Source organism: Trachemys scripta, chromosome 1 (genome assembly GCF_013100865.1).
Source record: "Trachemys scripta elegans isolate TJP31775 chromosome 1, CAS_Tse_1.0, whole genome shotgun sequence".
Classification (NCBI taxonomy): Eukaryota; Metazoa; Chordata; order Testudines; family Emydidae; genus Trachemys; species Trachemys scripta.
In genome coordinates, this window is record NC_048298.1 from 210,522,993 (window position 1) to 210,544,760 (window position 21,768).

The window sequence follows — 21,768 nt, forward strand, 5'->3', positions numbered from 1 at the left end:
TTTAAGTTACCATTTATAATATGAACTAGCTTGGTATACATGGTTTAGAAATACTGGTTTTTAATCTGTCTAAAAGTGATACTAACACAATCAGTGAAGTGCAGTCATAGGAAAAATACTTTTATGTAATTTGGAAGTCTGGGACAGTTCTGTACAAAAAGGTGAGAGACAGTACAGCGAATTTTGAATTGCAGTGTGACTGGACCAATCACCCATTTATACTTCTAGGTTGACTCACTCATCTGTTGCCTTTTCCCCTGAACTTCTGTTTAAAGGAATATATTAAAATCTGTACCATTCATTGCTGGAATCATTGTTCCTGAAACAGGGCAAACTTAATTGGGTCATGAAGGTGTCTTGTAGCAACCTCTCTGGAGAGGATTCAGATGTGTTAGGGAGTTTATGAATCAACCATTATTGAGTCTAGAGCAGGGGTCGGCAATGTTCGGCACGCGGCTTGCCAAGGTAATTTACGTGCTGACATGGCAGGTTCGGCCGATCGCGGCCCCCGCTGCCCACGGTTCGCTGTCCTGGGCCAATGGGGGCAGTGGGAAGCCGCAGCCAGCACATCCCTCGGCCTGCGCCACTTTCCGCCGCCCGCATTGGCCCGGGACGGCGAACGGGAGCCGCGATCGGCCGAACCTGCTGTGTCAGCAAGTAAATAAACTGGCCGTGCCCGCCAGGGTGCTTACCCTGGCAAGCCGCGTGCCAAACGTTGCCGACCTGTGGTCTAGTGTGTGTTTCCAGCTAGACAAACTCTTTTTCAGTTTATTTAGGGTAAACTCATTACCAAAGACTTAATTTGGTTGTCAGGAATCCCCGAGGAGTGAAAAATGAATGAAATGTCCAACTTCTAACTCTGGGAACTAATTTATGGAAAATAAATAAGACAAGGGTAAACAGACACCTCATGTGTCTTGGAAATGAGGGCATTAATGGAATGAAAATAGAATCAACTGAGACCCACTGTTTTAGTTTGACAGGCAGTGCTGTTGCAAGAGCAGACTGCAGCTGTCACGAAGGAAACACCTACACTGCTTCCTTGAAATATCAGACATGTCTGAAAACAGAAAATTGGGCTGAGATGGTGCAGGAACCAGAATAATAAAATGGTACTAGCATACAGTGGGTACTGTATAGTGGTACTAGGTCCAACTTTTGCATGAAGTAGTATTAGGGTTCAGTCTCCATTCATTGAATCAATACTCTTTTTCTCCCCTCTCCCAATTGTATCAAATACTTAACTGTTTAGCATTGTTAGAATTTTGTTAAGCTTTTACAGTTTAATCATTGGTTCTGACCTGTTGCCTATACTTAGCACTCTTCACTTTCACTGTGTCTAATCAGTCCTCAGACAGCCTTACAAAATAGTGAGGAAAACTTACTAGGCCAGGGACAAAAATCTATTCATATTAGTTATGAGTTACTTACTCATCAAAAAAAAAAAAAAAAAAGCTTGTTACAGGGAAGTAGAATTTTGGAAAAGTTGTTTACAACATCCTTGAAGGTAAATACTATTCATACTTTACAAATGGGGAAACTGAAATAGAGCAATTAAGTGACTTGTCCAAAGCAACAGCATATGTCAATGCCAAGATAGCCTATCTTTTACCTAAGGATAAGTGATATGCATCATCATGAAGTTTACCTTGGCTATTAGTTACAAAGGAATCCATGACAGAAGTCACTAGGGCCATTCGCTTCTTTACAGCATAAAGGGAGAAAAAAATCAAGGACTGAATATAAACTATCGTTTCATTAATGCCCCATTTCCCCCAGCAGGGCCAAGCCTAATTTAGGGCCTCATCCACTGCCCGTTGAAGTCAGGGGAAAGACTTCCATTGACTTTACTGGGCTGCTAGCTAAGCACTCTTGAAAAATCTGGCTATTAACGTACAGAGAGAGTTCAATAGAATATTCCCAAGAGGCAGTCTGTATACTTGTTATGGAAGCATTTTTGCAGTTTAAGTACAGCAGAAATCTCCATTGGATATTGCCAGCCACATCTCTATGGATCACTGAGTGTTAAGCCAATGGTGCTGGGCTTGCCACCAGTGTCATACAAAATCGGGGCTAGAGGTAGTGTACACATCTCCCACTAACAACTTGTTTTACATACTAAGAGAAATTGATGTACTTTTAACAAGTGTAGTAACAAGTGCTCTGAGAGGTTACAGTAATGGATCTCTTAATATGCATCTAGCCTAATATCCTTTCTTTCCCATTGGCCAATGCCAGGTGCCCCAGTGGGAATGAACAGAACAGGTAATCATCAAGTGATCCATCCCCTGTTGCTCATAATGCACAATATAGACGGGATATGTGTTTTCTGAAGATGTTATTCAGAATGCCCCAGCAGGTCCTCCCAGCAACACCTGCTCAGAGTTGTATCATGGGCTTACTTTTAAAAAGTGTCTGCTCTCAAGAGAGGACTCCTCCAGGAGAGATTTTAAAAAATGTATTTTAAAAGTAGATCTTAAATACTTCTTTCCCATAGGTGCAGTTCTCTCTCTCCTAGCACTGGAGGAAGGTGTGGACAGCATGTGACCAATATCATTAATACAACATACACTGTAGGAGTGTAGGTCAATATTTAGGGCAAAAAAATGCATGCTATCTAGCCATTGTGGCTCATAGCCTTGTGTGTGTATATATTATGTCCATGCTATGATCGTCAGTACTTTTTTTAAAATTAGAATGCAGTGCCTCTCTTTGCACCAACTGTATTCATATGAACTGGACTATTTTAAGTGTAAAGTTGGACAATAATGCACCATGATTTACCAGCTGTAAACAGACTTTAGAAATGGTGGCTCAGCAGAGGATGTTACTGCATTTTGGGATTAATTTAAAAAGCTTTAAATGTAGTTATTTTCTTCTGCTCACCAATAAACTCTGCTTTGAGTATCTGAGTTATTCAGTAAAATTAACTCTGGCTAAATGTATTTTTCAAATCCATGGGCTGAAACTTTAATTTGTTTTTTTTACTCTATATGATGATATTTACAAAATTTGTTTTTGGCAGGGTTTCTTTTTCTTTCTTTTCTTGTTATAGGGGACCCCAAAATGCTTTTAAAACTGCACTCAGATCATCCCACGCCGCTTTCCGCAGCCCCCCCATTGGCCTGGAGCGGTGAACCGCGGCCAGTGGGAGCCACGATCGGCCCAAACTGCAGATGGGGCAGATAAGCCCCCTGGCAGGCCAGGCAGGTTTGTTTATCGTGGTGGGCCACGTGCCAGAGGTTGCCAATCCCTGATATGCAGGGTTTACAGTTCGGTTCAATGGCTATCAGCACCCCCCTATACAAATTGTTTCAACACTTCTGCCAGAGCTCCTCACCCGGAAACTGGCAGCATGAAGGGAAGGGACTTGAGCATTTTTTTCCTCTCAGCAGCAGCCCCTTTGCTTATCCAGGGAAGGGGCTCAGGGCACTATTGCCTATGACTGAGCATGAGGTGATGAGCTCTCCATTCTCCTCCTACCTCAAAATCCTCCTGCTGAGCAAGCTTCTCTAGGAAACTGCTAGGAACCCTAAAGGGGTTGAGGGGTATCATGTACCACCTCCAGCCAGCTGACCGAGGACACTTTTCTAGAGTGTGCTTCCCCAGTACTATTGTACCTGCTTGTTTTCTCCCACAATGGGCGATGTGCTTTGCCTCCACCCCCTAGCCCTGGCCCTTATCACTCCATGTGAAGGTTTTCCTCTGTCTTTTGAGCACAAGCTATTTTTAAGCCAACCCCAACTACCACGGGCAGAGTTTTTAACCACCGTAGTGGCAATGTTTAGGGCTAGCACTGATCAGAAAAACCTTGAGGGAACCATTTTCCCATCAAAAAATGCAGTTCTTTTGAAAAGCTTTGTGAAGTTGTGGTAATTCCACCCACATGGCATTTAGGAGAAAATATGAAAAAGTTTCAATAATGACAAAACATTTTGGGAATGAAACATATTGATTTTTTTGTTTTGGAATTACTTTGGACAATTACAAATTGTCAAAAGTCAACATCAAAATAAAAAAGCAATTTTCAGAAATTCTCCTAAGGCGTATGTGTCTACGCTTTCAGGTTTTGTTCCAATTTGAAATGAAGCCAAATTTCAAAATCCTCCAGGAAATGGAATTGCCTTTACCTAGCTGTCTCCTGGGACTATTTGGGGGGGGATGGGCACATGTAAGACCTTCCCCTGCCCCCAACTTGACACTTTTATCCATATTTAGCATCAAACTAACCCAGTTTGAGCATCTGAAATGTACAGAACACCCTCCACCACCACTCCTCCCTTTATTCTTTATCTGCCTTTGAACCTTCATATTCCAGCGATGGGTGCAGCATAACAACAGACTGACATGCCCAAATTCTACGAGTGAAGTGGAAGGGTATTCTGATACCCTTTGATGCAAAACATCCAGTCACTTCAGGTTAAAGTTGTTTACATTTCTGTGTGCTACATACCTGCCATTTGATTATTTTAAATGAAAGCCTGTTGTGACTCCTGATTGACAGCCCATTTTTTCCATAGGCAGGGTCACCTATTAGTATACTGCAACCTTTCAAATTCCTATTAATTACAGTGTGGTAGTTCGATACCACAGAGTTGGGATTTTAGATCCGTACCCACATATAGTGAAGAGGCATGTACAGCTTCATAGACATATTCCACGGTCTTAAAAACCTTTTGCATGCTATATAGGTGCTGAGGCATGGTAAAAAGAACCTGAGGAACATAGAATTCTAACTTTGGAAAGCAAAGTTATTGACATCTGCACATAACACAGCACCCTACACAGTTGGGATTATTTAGAAATCTGCCTGAATTTCATAAGGTGTCACACAACAAAGCGTTCTTTGTAGTTAGGTACTGCATTTCTGCACCCAAAGGAGCAGATCGTATGGAACAAAAAACTCAGCTCCCAAGCTTGACATTCACAATGTTTGCTCTTAACAGCCCAAAACAATGCAGCTGAAAGGGCCAAGGAATAGACTGTCACCGGAGCATACTAGGTGCTTTGAGTTTATTTCCAAATTGTTGTCAAGTAACTGGAGGCTTGGGCCTAATTATGAGGTATGTATGTTTCTAGAAGTGTGAGTATTCTTTTAGTGATTACAAAGGTAAATTTGCATGGATCCCGCTCAGCTGTACACTGTTGTTGTGAGCATTACAAACACCTTGCACCTTATCCTGCAATATTTACACAGCCGATACAGGAGCCGCCGCACAGAACAATGTGATGGCACACAAGCAGCCCTGCTCGAAGCCATAACATGGAGCAATTCGCAATTGCTGGCAACAGTCACGCATCACCTTGACACGGTTGAGTGCCGTTTCTGGGCCCAGTAAACAAGTATTGATTGGAGGGACCACATTATCCAGCTATGGGATGATGAGCAGTGGCTGCAGAACTTTTGAATGCCACTTTCCAGGAACTGTGTGAAGAGCTTTCCTCAGCCCTGAAGTGGAGTAATACTAAAATGAGAGTTTCTCTGACAGTGGAGAAGTGAGTGGAGATAGCCCTGTGGAAGCTTGCAACGCCAGACTGCTACTGGTCAGTGGGACATCAATTTGGAGTAGGTAAATCTACCATGGGATCTATTGTGATCCAAGTATGCAGGGCCATCGATAGACTTTAAGAAGAGAAATGACTCTGGGCAACATGCAGGACATAGTGGAGTTCCCTAACTGCGGTGGGGCAATGGACGGGATGCATATCCCTATCTTAGCACCAGACCACCTTGCCATAGAGTACATAAACCGAAAGGCATACTTCTCAATGGTGTTGCAAGTCCTGGTGGATCACAGGGGCCGTTTCATCGACATCAATGTGGGATGGTCGGGAAAGGTGCATGACTGTTCAGGAAGCTGCAAGCAGGGACGTTATTTCCAGACTGCAAAATAACCGTTGGTGATGTGGAAATGCCAAATGTGATTCTGGGAGACCAGCCTACTCCTTCCTTCCATGGCTGGGAAGCAGTAAGGATTGGTTCAACCATAGGCTAAGCAAGTGCAGAATGGTGGTGGAATGTGCCTTTGGACATTTAAAAGGTCACTGGTTTGTTCACTTACTAGGTTAGACCTTAGTGAAAGCAATATCCCCATTGTTATTGCTGCCTGCTGTGTGCTCCATTACATCTCTGAAACAAAGGGAGAAAAGTTTCCGGCAGGGTGGCAGGTAGAAGCAGACCGCCTGGCAGCCAATTTTGAGCAGCCAGACACCAGGGCAATAAGAAGAGCACATTGAGGTTTGAAGGCTTTGAAAACCAGTTTCAGCAATGACCCACAGTAATGTGACACTTGCGTGTGTTGTTCGTTACCAAGCTGTCCCCTTCATTACATGTACTCCCCTGTAAACTCCATCTCCACCAATCACTGTGTGTTGAACGAATAAGGAGGCTTTTCTCCTCAATCTGTTAAGTTTTATTATGCACACAAACGCTGAGAGACAGCAAAGAAAAGTAAGATAACCTTTTGCCCAAGGTTATCTGTTATACTGTGAGGGGAGAAACAAGGAAAGCTTGCTTACAGATGCACTGCAATAACAATCAAAGGTGTGGGAATGGGAGCCTTCTGGTCTTTGTACCCTCCCCTGCTGTTGAGTGCAAGGGATGCCGAACTTTCCCGCCCCGCCTCATAGGACGTTGGTGGAGGAGGATGTAGAAGTGAGTGATGATGTCAGCAGGTTCAGTATAGGCTGCAAAGGGACTCTAGCATCCAGCTGCCTTTCTTGAACCTCAACCGGACGCCTCAACATATCTATTTGCTCCCTCATAATCCGCACCATCTCTTCCTGCCTGGCACGCTCTTGTTCTCTGCATGCTCTCCTGTCCTTCCTGTCCATGTCCAGGTTCTCGGACAGTGTCATCCTCCATGCTCTGAGCTCTGTCTTGTCACTCTTAGAGGCATGCATTAACTCACATTGAACATGTCGTCTTGAGTCGTCTTTTTCTGCCTTCCAATCTGGGACAGTCTGTGTCCCGGTGTGGAGGATGCGCCAACGGACAAGGTCTCAGCTCCAAAGAATGCAAAGCACAAGGGTCACATTGACAGTGTATACATTGTTTCTGGTGCAAGGATAATTTTTTTAATTAAAAAAAACAGCCCTCAAAACACTTCACTTCAAGCTACAACGTAATCATAACCGCAGCTATTGCAAAATCAGTTTGCTGCTACAGCCATGGTGTGTAAGGCCACGAGGCATGGGCGAGAGGTCTTGTGCTGTTGCTTTTGTGAAGACATCCTTGGGATCACAGGTTAGAACTTGAAAAAAGCCTCCTTTCCCCCAGCAATCTGGATGGTGTTTGAGGGCAGGCACCAGCGTAAAGCCCCCAAATAGTTTGTTTTTTTACAAAAGTGACACTGGGTTGCGGGGGGAAGGGAGACAAACAGGAAGCCACCACCCGCCCCTTTTTTTCCCAATACTGCTTACAATACATGGTGATGCCTTCCAACCACAGCCATTGCATGCTCAGGAAAGCGTGGCTGCATGACCCAGATTTCACCAAACGGGACGGATTACTTGTTGAATTGTTTGCGGTTTAAGGGCTAGCAGTCAAAACTTCCCCCCGTTTCCCATAGGTGACCCTATGTGATTTCACTCTCCTGAGGGTAACAGAGGTAGCAAGGGAGCAGATGCTGTAAGTGTCTGGGTACAGACCTGTTCCTTATGCTGCAATGCTGGGTGCTGCAATGATGCCAGAAGAGTTAATACTGGCGTGGCATGGGAAAGTGTCCTACCGTGATGGACAAAATAAGGCAGTCCTTCCCAGAAACCTTCTGCAAAGGATTGCAGAGAACCTCCATGAAAGCTTCCTAGAGATCTCCATGGAGGATTCCTGGGCACATAAGCAGTTTTTTTCAGAGAGCACCCTCTGTATAGCTGGAGTGGCCACCGATACCCACTACACCTACTTTTTTGTTCAGATTAAACAAAAAATAATAGCATATAACCCTTACAGTTTGATTGGAAATGTGTACTCACCAGACATGCCTTCCCCGATATCACACTCTGCCGCCAACTGGTCCTGTGAGGCGATGGGCTCCAGGGTTAAAAACAGTTCTTGGTTGTCGAGGAGAATGCATCCTCCACTTGCCTGCCTCACATTCTCCTCCTCCTCAACAATGTTCTCTTAGTTGTTGCTCAAGTTCTCCCAGGGCTCCTGGGAAGCATCCACAGAACACTGTGGGATAGTGGTGGGATCACCGCCAAGAGTTGCATGCAGCTCCTCATAAAAGCAGCATGTCTGTGGGGCAGAGCCAGAATGACTGTTCACCTTCCTTGTCTTCCGATACACTTGCCAAAGCTCCTTTATTTTCACGCAGCACTGCTGCATGTCCCTGGGGTAGCCCTTCTCCCCTATGCCCCATGCAATCTTGGCATAGATGTTAGAGCTCCAATCCAGCAGAAGAAACACTGCCTGCACAGACTCTTCTCCCCACACAGCAATAAGATCTACAACCTCCTATGTGCTCCATGCTTAAGCACGTTTGCGGCCTTGAGCATCCATGGTCAGCTGTGCTGACGAGCTCTCCACGCCGATCAAACAAGAAATGAACATTCAAAAGTTCCTGGGGCTTTAACAGGGGAGTGGCTGTTTCCTGTGTACATGGCTGATGGGCAGTGGAATTGAAAGTGTTCTCCACAGCGGTCACAGCATAGCACTGTGAGATACCTTCGAATTACACAACACAGTGGCTACGCTATCCCCATGTCAACCCATGGACATCAAATCAAGCGCTACACCTCTCACGGAGGTGGAGTACAGAAGTCGACTTTACAGGCCAAATAGGTCGGCGGAAGTGACTCGGTAGTGTAGACACATACACATTATTAGATCGACTTAATGTGGCTTATGTCAGCCTAAGTTTGCAGTGTAGACCAGGCCCCAGTTTAAAAGCAAGAACTGATGCTAAATTCCAGATTTTGCTTTCTTCTTGAAGGAGTCTGCAGAGTATCATTTTCTTTATAGTACCTGTAAATCACCTGTACACACACCAGGACTTCCCAACTTGGAGATCATGTTAACATTAAGGTGGCCTGTTGTATATTTCCTAACTTTCCAAGTTAGAATGGTATATACCGAAGAAAAGAAAAATAATGCATTATCAAAAGCATCTTCATTCTCTATAAAGCAGAATCTTCTAAAGACACACTGCAACAATAGTCAAAGTAATTCTGCTGTTCTCCATCAGCCTGCTTGAATAAGAAAATGAGGGAAAATAAAAGCCACACACATTTCTATTTGGGATTGTCACTTTTTTATTTTAAAGCCATATTTTTCAATAAAATGCACCTTCTTATATTTCTTACAAGTGAATTTGCATTTTTGAGACAGGAGGTAGTCAATTTTTAACAGTTTCAAAAAACAAAAGAGCTCAATTTATCTACTATATTTATATCAGCACTGTAGCAAAGCGCCGACTCACCGGCACGGGGCCTCCTGCTGGTCATCCAGGAATTAGCTCGATTCTAACCTTGGAGCGCCTCCTGCTGGCCGGTATCTTCCTACCTGCTTTCTGTAAATCTCCACCACTTGTAGCACTTCAGGTCCCGCATCCCTCCTGGACCCCGGTGCCCCTTATCTTGGGGTGCTGCCCCACAGCAGTGTCCCCACACTCTGGGTCTCCCCTCCCAGGGGATCCCCAACCCCCTATACCCACCTTGCCTCAGTGGCTACTGCCAATCGTCATCTAGCCCCTTCACTCAGGGGCAAACTTCATTCCGTAATGGCCACTCATCACTGGCAAGGCAGTTTGGACCTGCTGCCTTTTAGCACCAGCTGCCTCCTTGCAGCCCTAGTACCTCCCCTGGACTTTAGCAAGGCCCCAGCCTGGGGACTCACCAGGCCAGAGATCTTCAGCTCTGCCTGCCTTTCCCCAGCCCTGCTCTGCCTCAGGTACCCTGCTTGCTCGCCCAGGCAGCCTGGTCCTCTCTGCTCCCCACTCTCTCCCACTCTCTCAGCCTGCCCTTTTATCAGGGCTAGCTGTGCCCTATTTGGGACAGCTACACCTGTGGATGACTACCCAAGCAGCCTCCCTTGGCTGCTTTTAACCCCTCTCTGACTGGAGTGGTGACCGCCCCACTACAAGCACTAAGCACCGAAGTATCTAAAAACTATGGGCATGACACAAAGTTTGTTGAAGTCAATTAAAAACAAGACACCTAGATCCTGTACTACTGTCTCAAGCAAAATTCCCATTACAAATAATAAATAATGGGAGTTTTGCTTGGATAAAGAGTACTGTTTTAGGCCTATGATAGTACTTGTCTATTAATGTGAGTAGACAATTCAAACTGTGAATTGTCAAATCACCTAAAACAGTCAAAATATATAAATGCAAATCTACAGTACAAGCATATTTTACCTCAATTACAACTGAAAAGTAAGGAAGATATTTGGAAGGAGGGATAGCTCAGTGGTTTGAGCATTGGCCTGCTAAACCCAGGGTTGTGAGCTCAATCCTTGAGGGGGCCACTTGGGGATCTGGGGCAAAAATCAATAGTTGGTCCTGCTAGTGAAGGCAGGGGGCTGGACTTGATGACCTTTCAAGGTCCCTTCCAGTTCTAGGAGATGGGAAACTCCCAAAAAAAAAAAAAAAAAAAAAAAAAAAAAAGATAATTTCCCTCCCATTTTGTTTTCGAGTGCGGTACCACCATTATTTTTTTCCAGTCCTGTGGTACCATCCTTGTTCTCCATGCTTGAAAAATAATTGGAATGATTCAAGTAAACTCATGAGTTCACTGCCTTCAAACCTCAGACAAGTGTCATCCAAACATGCTTCTTACTGATACCCCTTCATGCAGAACTCACAAGGTCTTCAGTGCTTCTAACTGGGACTGATCCTTCCAATGAAGTCAATGGAAAAATATTCTTAGACTTCAGTGAGAGTGGGATTAGGCGCCAGTGGCCAGAACATTTTGTTGTTAAAGTAAAACTTCACAAGCTCTCCTACAGACCTTCAGGGCCGGCTTTAGGCACCGTGGGGCCTGATTCAAAGGAGCTGCTGCCGAAGTCCCACCGTTGTCTTCGGCGGCAGCTCAATCACTGCCACGGAGGAAGGACCCTCCGCCGAAATGCCGCCGAAGACAGCGGCAACGATTGAGCTGCCGACGACGACAGTGCCGGGACTTTGGTGGCAGCTCAATTGGCTGCCGGTGCCTTTGGCGGCACTTCGGTGGAGGGACCTTCCTCTGCGGCAGCGATTGAGCTGCCACCGAAGACAGTGGCGGGACTTCGGCGGCAGCTCCTTTGGGACGTTGCGGGGCCTGATTCCAGGGAATCGGCTGAATCGCCCTAAAGCCGGCCCTGTAGGCCTTTATTACTCTACTTATCCCCTTTGTATCACACTAGTTGATTCTGCTTTTTTTGCAAGCTAATTCTCTGCACACACAAATACTACTTCTTCTGTTAACCCTAATATCACTAAGCAGTCCCTTCTAGAGTGACACTGGCCACCTATTATTCTTTCTTTCTTTTATTTTTTTCAGAGGAAGTGTCATTTGTTGCAGTTTATGATGGCACAGAATATTCCAGTATTGTTCCACACATAAATTTAAATACTTCCTCCCACTGCACCAAGCTCAGTCATTTTCTTAATATCTCACACGTTGCTTTCTTGAAATCTGAACCCCATTGTACGGCTGTGCTCCATGACCCCATTCCATATGATGTTGAAATCCAAGAACTTTTTCTTTGCTATGTTGAAGCATCTCATGCTCAGTGCCACCAAGCTTCCTTATTACCATCATTTTCTTAGTCAATTCCTCTTCAATAAAATACCCAAGTTATTTATGGAGGAAATCAATGTTCTACTGTGTGATCCATACAATACCAAGAGCAGTGAGGCAGGATAATATACCACATTTCTAATTGCTTTGAAAGCTAAGATTTTTATTCTGATATTGACCACATATTTATGCCCATTCAAGACAGTAACGTACTTTGAGTTTAAACTGACTGGATCTCCATTCTTATTATAATGAGACCTATTCAGAAAAAAAAAAATAAGGGCAGGCTTTTCAAAAGAATACTTATTAACTACCCTAGCGCATGGGGGAATCAGTAACAAGAGCAAACACTTTCTGTTTTTAAATAATAGGCTATGTATGTAAACAATAGTAAAAGAGGTAGTAGTGAGCTGAAACTATTAATTTATTATCATCATGCAAAATACTAGTTTAAATGTAGAATAATTTCTGTAAATGGGTGTTTCTCCTCTCAGTTTTCAACCGTAAGATAGCTGGTCTGAAGGATCTCTTTACTTTTCCCTATCAGAAAGGACTTCCTTCAGAGTACATCAATTCTTCTAATCTGTGAGGACTGTTGTTGAGCCACACAAAGAAGTTTATCTTAACTTCCCATAGGGTTAAAGGAGCTACACTGGCAGTGATCAAGTTCCCAATGGTCAGGCGATAAAGAAACAAGAACTGGAATCAAACAAGTTGCTAATATGGCAGTGTCCTGTTCTACCATCGGGCAACCACCCCATAAGAAGGATGTTAAAGTTTTTCGCCTCTTCTCTCTCTCATCATTAATATTCTCCAGTGTAGCAGCTGTCCATAGTTTACAACTGGCTAAGAAATGACTTCCCCAAACAGCACCATGCTTCTGGTTCTCCACCTCATACGTTTACCATGCAGTCCCTTCTTTCTCAGACAGGCATTACGTTTCTCAGTGCAGCATATCATCACTGGCAGATAGTCAAGCTCCTGACAAGAACTATTGAAATTAGTTCTGGTTCTACTTGTTTTCAAATTTATTAACCACATGAAAGGCCTCTAAAAATTCATTGAAGTCAATGCTGCCATCTTTGTTGAAGTCAATGCTGCGGGCTAGGTTGTCAATGGATTCATCATCTATGTCAATTTTGAGATGAGAATTGAAGAGTTTCCATGTCTGGCGAAATTCCTCAATGGAGATCAGACCTAAAGGAGACAGAAGGGAGAAGCAGTGCACTATTCAACTCACTTGTCTCCCCTCAAAAGGGCTATCTGCCACCTATCACCATTGGAATTTATTTGCTATGTAATGGCCGCCTAAGACACACATCACTTATACACAATAACAACAAATATATGCTTCATAGACTTTTAGTAGTAAGCAGAAATTACCCTAATGTACCTGAATGATCTTTGTCAATGATGTTAAAGATTATCTCCAGATCAGTTCTGTATCTGTACAGGGTTTCCACCAAAGCTGGTTGAACCTAAAAAGATTTTGAAATTACATGCTGTGGGCAGATCGTACCTCAATCTGATTTAGACTAACAAACAGGACAGACATTGTACCAATCTAAAAAGGAAACAAATACATGAAGCGTACATTTTCAAATATTAAAAAGACTCCTTTGGCACAGCTTCCAAGCAGGGATTTCTCCTTGGCCCTGAAAAAACAGCAGTAGACAATACCTGTCTGTCTTTCAATTGCCAGATATATTGCCACTAAATGGCTAAGAGAATTGTCGCTGGGATAAGGAGCCTTTCACATCTATAATCAGTGATTATTAATGAAAGCGCAGATAACCTGTTGGGGGTGCTGCATATTATGCACTCAAGACACACAACTTAAAGGTGCATATGGGAAGTGACCCGGCTGTTGTTACTTTGAAAAAAATGGAAACTTCAACTACAGGCCAGACTTGCAAAAGGGCTCAGCACCCAAGTGCTCCTATTTAGGTCTCCATGCATCTGAAGAAGTGGGTTTTTACCCACCAAAGCTTATGCCCAAATAAATCTGTTAGGCTTTAAGGTGCCACCGGACTCCTCATTGTTTTTGTTTAGGTAAATTCACACTGCAAGTGAAATCATGAATAAGCACAGGTAGGCATATCCATAGCAGCTTTAATCTAGCTAGCACAACTAACATTAGAAATGGAAGCACAGGCTTCAGCACAGCCTTGCAACCTGAGTATGTACCCAGGGTCCCCAGCAGACTTGCACTCAGGTGGCTAGCCCAAGTACAAGCTCATGCCACCATGTGTTCACTGCTATTGTTACTCATGCTAGCTAGATTAAAGGCATGCCTATCCATACAACAATCACACCTTCACTTAAGTCACTTTAATGAATGGAGAGATGTTAAAAGAGCTCACTTCGTATTTAGCACTTTTTGAAAATATGACCATTTTATTTAGCTTCCTGCATGGAAATTGAGCATTTTGAAAATCTGGCCTCAATTGTGAGTGCTGAACATTTTTGAAAATCTGGCCCTAAGCAGCCAGCCTCCAAGAAAATGTTCCTCTAAGATTTGGATATGACTTTTTTTCCTCTTACCTCTTTTATGGCTGGCTCTATTTCCAAATCATTAAAACATGAAAGATACTCGACACTTCCATCCGGAGCAAGCTGCACCAATCGAGAACGCAGAGTCCTCCATGGGAGATCCAGATGTAAAACAGATTCCACTGCTGAGGCCCATTCTGTGGCAGAAATTCTTCCTGTCAAAATGGATCATTTCATGGTTATAAATTATGCATGCCAAACAACACACTCTTACTAACTACTAGTCATTTTTGTTGCTGTTTTTTTAACAAGTTGCAGAATAGTCTAATGCAGATATTCTTTGACACAGAAAAACTAGACAATATTTGAAGTGTTTCAGTACTTTTGAAATAACTGTATACTGAACAATTATACAATTTTTGTGCAGTTTTGTGCAGTTTCCTTTATTCAAAAGGAATGTTACAGATTTGAGGTCCTGCAAACATGTACTGTAGCTATATTACCACGCACAGCTGACAGGGCAACATAAGACCTAGAAATTGTGACTTGACTGTTTAGCTCTGAAATGGTGTTTACGACCTGAACATTTGGGTTATCATTTTAAAGGACATTGGGTGAGGTACTGTCATGAGGAAAAGATTTTCGGTGCCCCAAGATTTCAATCCCTATTCCTATGCAAATAGTCCATCCAATGTCAAACAACCACAGATTTACCTTCACTTGATACCTTATGTTCTCTAGTGGCATTGCCCGACAGCTTCACCCATTCTAGGGACTTGTGAGACTATATGGCGGAAGTGCTCACTCTCTGACTTTTTACCCTTGACCTCAGTTCTACACCGACATAGCTTTCTGAAGATGTCTAGCAATGGAGGAGTTTGGAAATGCTCCCCAAGGCAAAGACTGACTTAGCACTGCTGGACTTGTGCCCACCCAAACCCTCACTCTCATAGTTGGGGCATTTTCTATCTGTGAATTTCTTCAGCTGCCTACTTCTTTCTTAGTTCGATTCCTCTTCCAGTATGATGCGTAAGGCCCTGAGGCCTGCACTTCAATACCAACCCCTTCACTCATTTCACCTGGAAAGAAGCATGCACCATTGACTAACTGTCACACCTAAAACCCACCTCCCAGGAAACATGAGATGGTTTCCCACACAAAGAGTAATTGGAGGCTCCCCAGCCACTGAGGCAGCAAATCAGGCTGGATAATCAAACAATTCCATACTTCAAAGCTCTACTATAACAGAGCTACACAGGATCCAACAGAATCCATCAGGCTCCTATATGAATAAGTGAACCGGTCAGGTTTCTGCCCCTCCCTCCCCCGTTTTCAGAAACCTTGGGCTGAAATACAGTGAGGGGCAGCTCTGGACACTCCTGACTTGGAAGAAGCTTTTGTGCAGTTCCTAATTCCCAGGAACAAGAAACCGGCTGGGCCTAAGTGGAGTAGTACAAAGTGCTATGTGTTATTCAGTGGAGGATGGTAGATTGACACTCAAAGGTATGGAATCTAACTGCGCAGCATATTCTTTGGACAGAAAATGGAGTGGGTGATGTCTTGTCCAGGGTGAAAGGCCTCCCTGAGCCAGGGACATTCTTCAGACTGTCATCTCACTTATGGGGAACTCTGGGAGCTCGGGAAACCCAGACCCACCCGGCATGGCTTGGGTCCGTTCGCCAAGCCTCACAAATGCAAAACCCTGAAATTCTTCACAAGACCTCCATCCAGCAGTGCACTATGATGCGTCCTTGATTCCCTGGCATATTCTTCTATTCTGCCTTGTACTTATATAAGCATTGGCAAAGATCCAGTGATGAAGGACAAAGCAGGAGACTGCTTTCTAGACCTACTCCAATGGCATCCTTTTCACAGGCATATTTAAGGCCTGATCCCTTTGAAGTGTTGAGCACCTCCCTTAGCTCCTATTGACTTCATTGGGAATTGGGGACACTCAGTCTCTCACAGAATTAGGCTCTTCCTTTGTTTAATCATGTATTTTACAGATTACAGTCGCCTCAGTGGATGTCATTCATGTGAAAAATATGTTGTGCTCCTGATCTGTATCAAGTATTAAGACAAACGGTACTCTTGATGCACTCCAGTTTGGGGGAAGTTTGTTCTATGCAGTGTTTGTATGCCTTTACATAGGAAACTATCCTAGTACACAGAAGAAATAATGTTATATTAATAATATAATAAAATAATAACACAAATCCAGATATTTAATAGCTGTTAACTACATTTTAGAGAGCGTGGATTTTTAGTCCTATTCGATGACAATGCTGGCAACTTAATTTCAAGAGCTAATTACTTTCATTTGCAAATGAAAGGAGACGTGTGGTTGGTTTCATTACCTGTGTAATTTGGGTCGTACTGTCTGAAAGCTGCAGTGAGTTCTGATCTCCGGGAGTAAAGTTTCTCTCGTAATGACTTTAATGCAGACCATTCAACCACACTCACCCTATGAGGAAAATAATCAGAGTGGACAATTAAAGGGTTGAAATTCTCTAGCTCTTCAAATTTTTCCATATGCAGTATTTATTGCATACCAATCCTCTGTAACACACAATCTCAGTTTAGGAGCCCCGCAACAAGCCCTCCTAAAACAGTGACATTAAAAAACCAAAAAGAATTGTCTGAGCTTATCTGGTGGCTCAGTTATTTATGGCAGACATTACACAGTCAAGTTATAAGTCCTTTACATTAGCAAAGCTGACTCTAGTGCCAGGCATGGCAGAATTGTGCTGACAAAATTCTTGGGCCTGATTCACACTAGTATTACTCCAGTTTTATGCTATGGCATTACACCGGTGTGAAAATGGTGTCATACAATGGCGAATCAGGCCCGACATATATCCTATACATTTGCTGTCTTATACAATTCAAATCCTTGATTCTTTTTATAGCACTACAAATAACTCAGAACAATCAAATTAGAGCTGTTGGAACCCCTTTTATCTGTTATCACATTTGTTTTAAATCTGTTAAAAAAAGAAAGAAAACCAAGTAACATAAAGAGCTGTGCAAATACAATTAAACCTCTCATGTAACTTCTACCGTGAACAATTAATACATTCTGGGTTCGTATTCATACACTGTACATGTATCCACAGGCGCCGGCTTCTAATTTTCCCTAGGGGTGCTCAATCCCCACTTAGTCCCAGGCCCCACTCCCACTTCACCCCTTCCCCCAAGGCCCTATCACCACCCCACCTCTTCCCATCTCTGCTCCACCCCCGCCTCTTTTCACCCCCTCCCCCGAGCACCCCTCATCCCTGCTCTTCCCCGCTCCATCCCAGTACCTCCTGCGTGCTGCAGAACAGCTATTCAGGAGGTGCTGGGAGGGAACAGGAGGAGTTGATTGGCAGGGGCCACTGGCTGGCGGGAGTGGGGTGGGGAGGGGTGAGCTTGGCTGGAGCACCCACGGAGTCGGCGCCTATGCATGTATCCATTAGATGTGTTGTCCTTACTGTACCTCTGGTGAAGAGTCTGTTTGCGTGTGGATTTACTGACTTGATACTGCACAAAGCGAGGTATCAAATCAGGATTCAATTTGAGATAAGCACCACGATTGCTGCCATCTTCATAGTAGTTAGAGGCAGAAAAAATAGTGATAACCTGATAATAAAAGAAAAAAGAAATAAGTGGGATTGATTAAAGCTGCCGCCCTCTTTTTGGACTTTAGAAAACTGAGATAGGTTACAAAATGAATTAAATCAAGTGTAAAACCCTAATAAATCTATAAGTCTGCCAATGGCTGCTCAGCTAAACAAAATGTCAACTCTAGTCCTGCTTCAGGACTACATTTTTTATTTGTTCCATGAGGACTTCACTTTATAAGACAGACAACATATAACTACACTTGCCACAAAGGCAACAGTTCCCTGGAGTCTAAATGGTTTTGAATTTCCTTCCCTTCCTTCTAGCCATGAGTGTCAGAGAGAGAGATAGACAGAGAGAGAGGCCAAAAAGATGAAGGAAATTACTTGGAGGAATTCAAGTAACATGTATATTGATATACATATAATACAGTGGGCCTTGATCTTACTCACACTGGAACTCACCTCCCATGTAGCAACACGAGAAGGACAGGGTGGTCATGACCTAAGCTGCACGGCAGCGCACCATGCTATCAAGAGCCATGCAGATGGGGAGAGGTGCCCCGCCCCTCCCCCAGCCTGGGAGCAGCTGCTGCAAGGCGCCCCTCCCCTGGCCCCAGCCTCAGAGCTTCTGCAGCCAGGAAGAGGCGCCCTGAACCTGGCCCCGGCCTCAGAGCTGCCCCGGCCGGGAAGAGGCACCCCAACCCTGGCCCTGGCCTCAGGAGCTGCCACGGCTGTGAAGAGGCGTCCTGGCCCCGGCCCTGGGCTCGGAGCTGCAGCAGCTGGGGAGAGGTGTCTCTCCCGCAGATCCGGGCTGCTGCGGTGAGAGAGGGCTGGGGGGAGTCCTCTTTCCCTGCCGCAGCTCCAGGGTACCCCAAACTCCTCATCCCTGGCCCCACCCCAGAGCCCATACCCCCAGCCAGAGCCCTCATCCCCCTGCACCCTAATCCTCTGCCCCAGCCCTGAGCCCGCTGCCACACCCTGAACCCCTCATCCCTGGCCCCACTCCAGAGCCCGCACCCCCAGCTAGAGCCCACAGCCCCCTGCACTCCAACCCTCTGGCCCTGAGCCTCCTCCCGTACCCCAAACCCCTCATCCATGACTCCACCCCAGAGCCTGCAACCCCAGGCAGAGACCTCACGCCCCTGCACTCCAACCCTGTGCCCCAGCCCTGAGCCGCCGCCCACACTCCAAACCTCTGGGCCCCACCCCCACCACACATCACCTCCATATTGGTGCACATAAAATTCATTCCGCACATGGCTGTAAAATATTAGAGGGAAAATTGGTCATGACCCTCAGTTCGTAAACCCATGTAATAATGAATGTAATTCATAATAATGGACTAGCATAGATACAAAAAGATTATTGGAATTTTAGGCTTAAGCAACAGCAAATGACCAAGAAACATCTTCCCTATCAATTTCCCAGTCCTAGAATTTACCCAGGGTAAGATTTCAGGCATAAAAATGTAGCTCAGATTCTTTCCCTGCCTTCATTGGTGCAGCTCTAACTAGCTTTTGAGCTGACAAATTTCCAGTGTGCAAAAAAAGAGTTGCAGAAGCACTTGCAGTAAGCTCTATAATGTTTCTATTACAAAGTGCCAGTCCTCACATTCAGTGGGCTTTTAAGTGAGCCTTTTGCCTAGACACAAAGACACGCTTTTTTTATAAAATGCACTTTCCTAAGGAGGAGATGGTGTGACTTGAGCGGAGGTTTTTAGCAACTTCAAAGCACAGATGGCTACGGCGCCATCTTGCAGTCATTAACAAATCTCCCCTTAAAGGTGAAGGGAGTTTTTCCTAAGAAAGAACTTCATGATTCAACCTCACATGAGTACTGTGAATATTCCCAATACCTATTTTATAGAACTCACTCTTTTTTGCCAATCATCTTAGCTGATAAGTTTGAAGTTACTCCTACAGGGTTTTCTGGGAAGTTCACAGCAGCATTTTATTTTATAAAGTGACGCTCTTACCTGCCCATCATGACTGATCTCATAACCTTCTTGTTTACATTCATGAGACCTGATCAGCATCTTCAGATTATACCGTTTAAGCAGCCTGGCAGTAACATCAGGCCCAAAGTAGCAACCACCTCCTCGAACTTTGTTTGGTGTGCAGCCATTTTTGTTTTTTGGATCACTCCAAAGAATATCAACCACCTTTGAATACCAAACCAACGCACATGATTACTGACAATTAGTACAACATCGGCAACAACCTGGGACATTATTTAGAAATGATGGCCATTACAGGGTCCCCAAGCACAATAAGATACAGCTAAGTGCCAGTATGGTCTTCTCAGGTTTTCTTTATTTCCTTAAACTAGTACATTCCTTTTGCTTGGAAAACCTTTATTTTTATTTGCCTTTATTATAAAAAGCCATCTGAGTTGAGCTTTTAAATGTAAATCACTGGGTAGATTTTATACTGTATTTCCAAACAATTTCAGAAATTAATACTCTCAAGAGAGAACAAAACACTTGCTTTTTGTTTTCTGTTGCCTTTGGAAGCCTCACATTTCAGAAGAATGGGCTAATTTCTACACTACAGTTTTATCGGTCTCCATTGTATTGGTTTAAGGACCTGCCTTCCTAAGTCACATGGGTCAGTGGCAGGTGACAGGTTTCTTATTTTAGAAGAGAGTTGCTTGTAGAGAAGCCAGTATAACCATCCACTTCTGCTTAAAGGAGCTGACCAAAGAGAAATTTAGAAAATATGCCCCTGCCTAACAATTATATTTTCAGATTCTAAGCAGCTCTGTGAATTAAAATCTCAGAGTTGTCACAATTTATTAAATTACTATACACCGGGGGCTTAATCTTGTTCTTTGGTAAACAAGGCAAACGTGGAGGGAAGATGACAAAGGTAAATCCCTTTTCCCTGAACAAACAGCAGGCCCTGCATACCAGAAATCCGAAGAGTTGGGATTTGTTGGGTAAGTCAGCGTCCAGCTCCCCAAGCCTGCTCGTGTGTGCATTGCAACCACAAAATAGGTGCAGTTTTTGACTGATGACTGGGAAATTATAGCCCATTTAAACTAAAAGTAACTTTTGTACTGTCAGATCCTACCACACAAGGACACTCAACTGCATCAGATACTACTCAAATGGATTGAAATGTTTGCTATTGAAACATTTTGAACACTGAGGAAATATAATACTTAAAACACATTTATTTGTAGAATAGAGTGTTGTGTCTTTAAACGCATCTGAATGACCAGAGGCAGAAGATAGATTCAGCTATAATGAAATCACCTTGACTGCCCAGAATGATGTCTGAAGTTAAAAGTTTTCTCTATTCATCTCAGAATCAAAACATCCTGTTTACACAAAATAAATTCCATTTGTCTATACAGATAGGGTTTTTTTAAGAAGTCTGTATTTGGTTTCACATACTTGTTTCCATTCCTTTGCTGTTAATTCTGAAGGCACACTCGGCATACGAACACTGGACTCTAGATACTGTGCCTCTAGGAGCGGGCCAGAGTTGACACTATCATGAAGCAGACACATGTGCTCCCCAACATCCGACAGATCACTGGTGTATCGTCTTCTATGGCTAGATGATGATGAAGGCCTGGTCATTCCTTTGACAGCAATATCCTGCCCAGGAAGGCATCTCTTGACTCTTCTTATAGGAGAGTACTCTGCAAAGTCAGTTCTTTCTGGGTCATGGTTTCTCTCTGTGCTTGATTTTGGTGGTCTCAGCACCGACTTCATCTAAAAGACAGACTCATTAGTGCATATTTACTGAAGCTTTTATAAATCAAAAAAGTCAAGGATGCACCATATTTCATCATATGCTCCATAGCTCAACAACAATTGCTTTAAGGAAATATTAACTCATCACAACTCTGGATTCAAACTCTGGGTTTTAACTTTTCACCAAATACAGTTCTTGAACTCAGGGTAGAAACTTTGGTACTTAATTCCATTGGAAGTTAGATA

At 43.9% G+C, this 21,768-nt stretch overlaps 1 protein-coding gene across 1 annotated transcript in view; it reads right to left on the minus strand.

The window, feature by feature from the left end:
* Positions 1 to 11,241: 11,241 nt before the first annotated feature.
* Positions 11,242 to 21,768, minus strand: part of PPEF1 (protein phosphatase with EF-hand domain 1) — a gene marked incomplete at its 5' end in the record, with an annotated part of 31,938 nt that continues 21,411 nt past the window's right edge. Inside the window, 7 exons of the mRNA XM_034771944.1 lie at positions 11,242 to 12,918; positions 13,115 to 13,199; positions 14,266 to 14,429; positions 16,572 to 16,678; positions 17,693 to 17,835; positions 19,795 to 19,980; positions 21,217 to 21,540. Coding sequence (XP_034627835.1) covers positions 12,734 to 12,918; positions 13,115 to 13,199; positions 14,266 to 14,429; positions 16,572 to 16,678; positions 17,693 to 17,835; positions 19,795 to 19,980; positions 21,217 to 21,540 — 1,194 coding nt within the window. The remainder of the gene's footprint in view (positions 12,919 to 13,114; positions 13,200 to 14,265; positions 14,430 to 16,571; positions 16,679 to 17,692; positions 17,836 to 19,794; positions 19,981 to 21,216; positions 21,541 to 21,768) is intronic.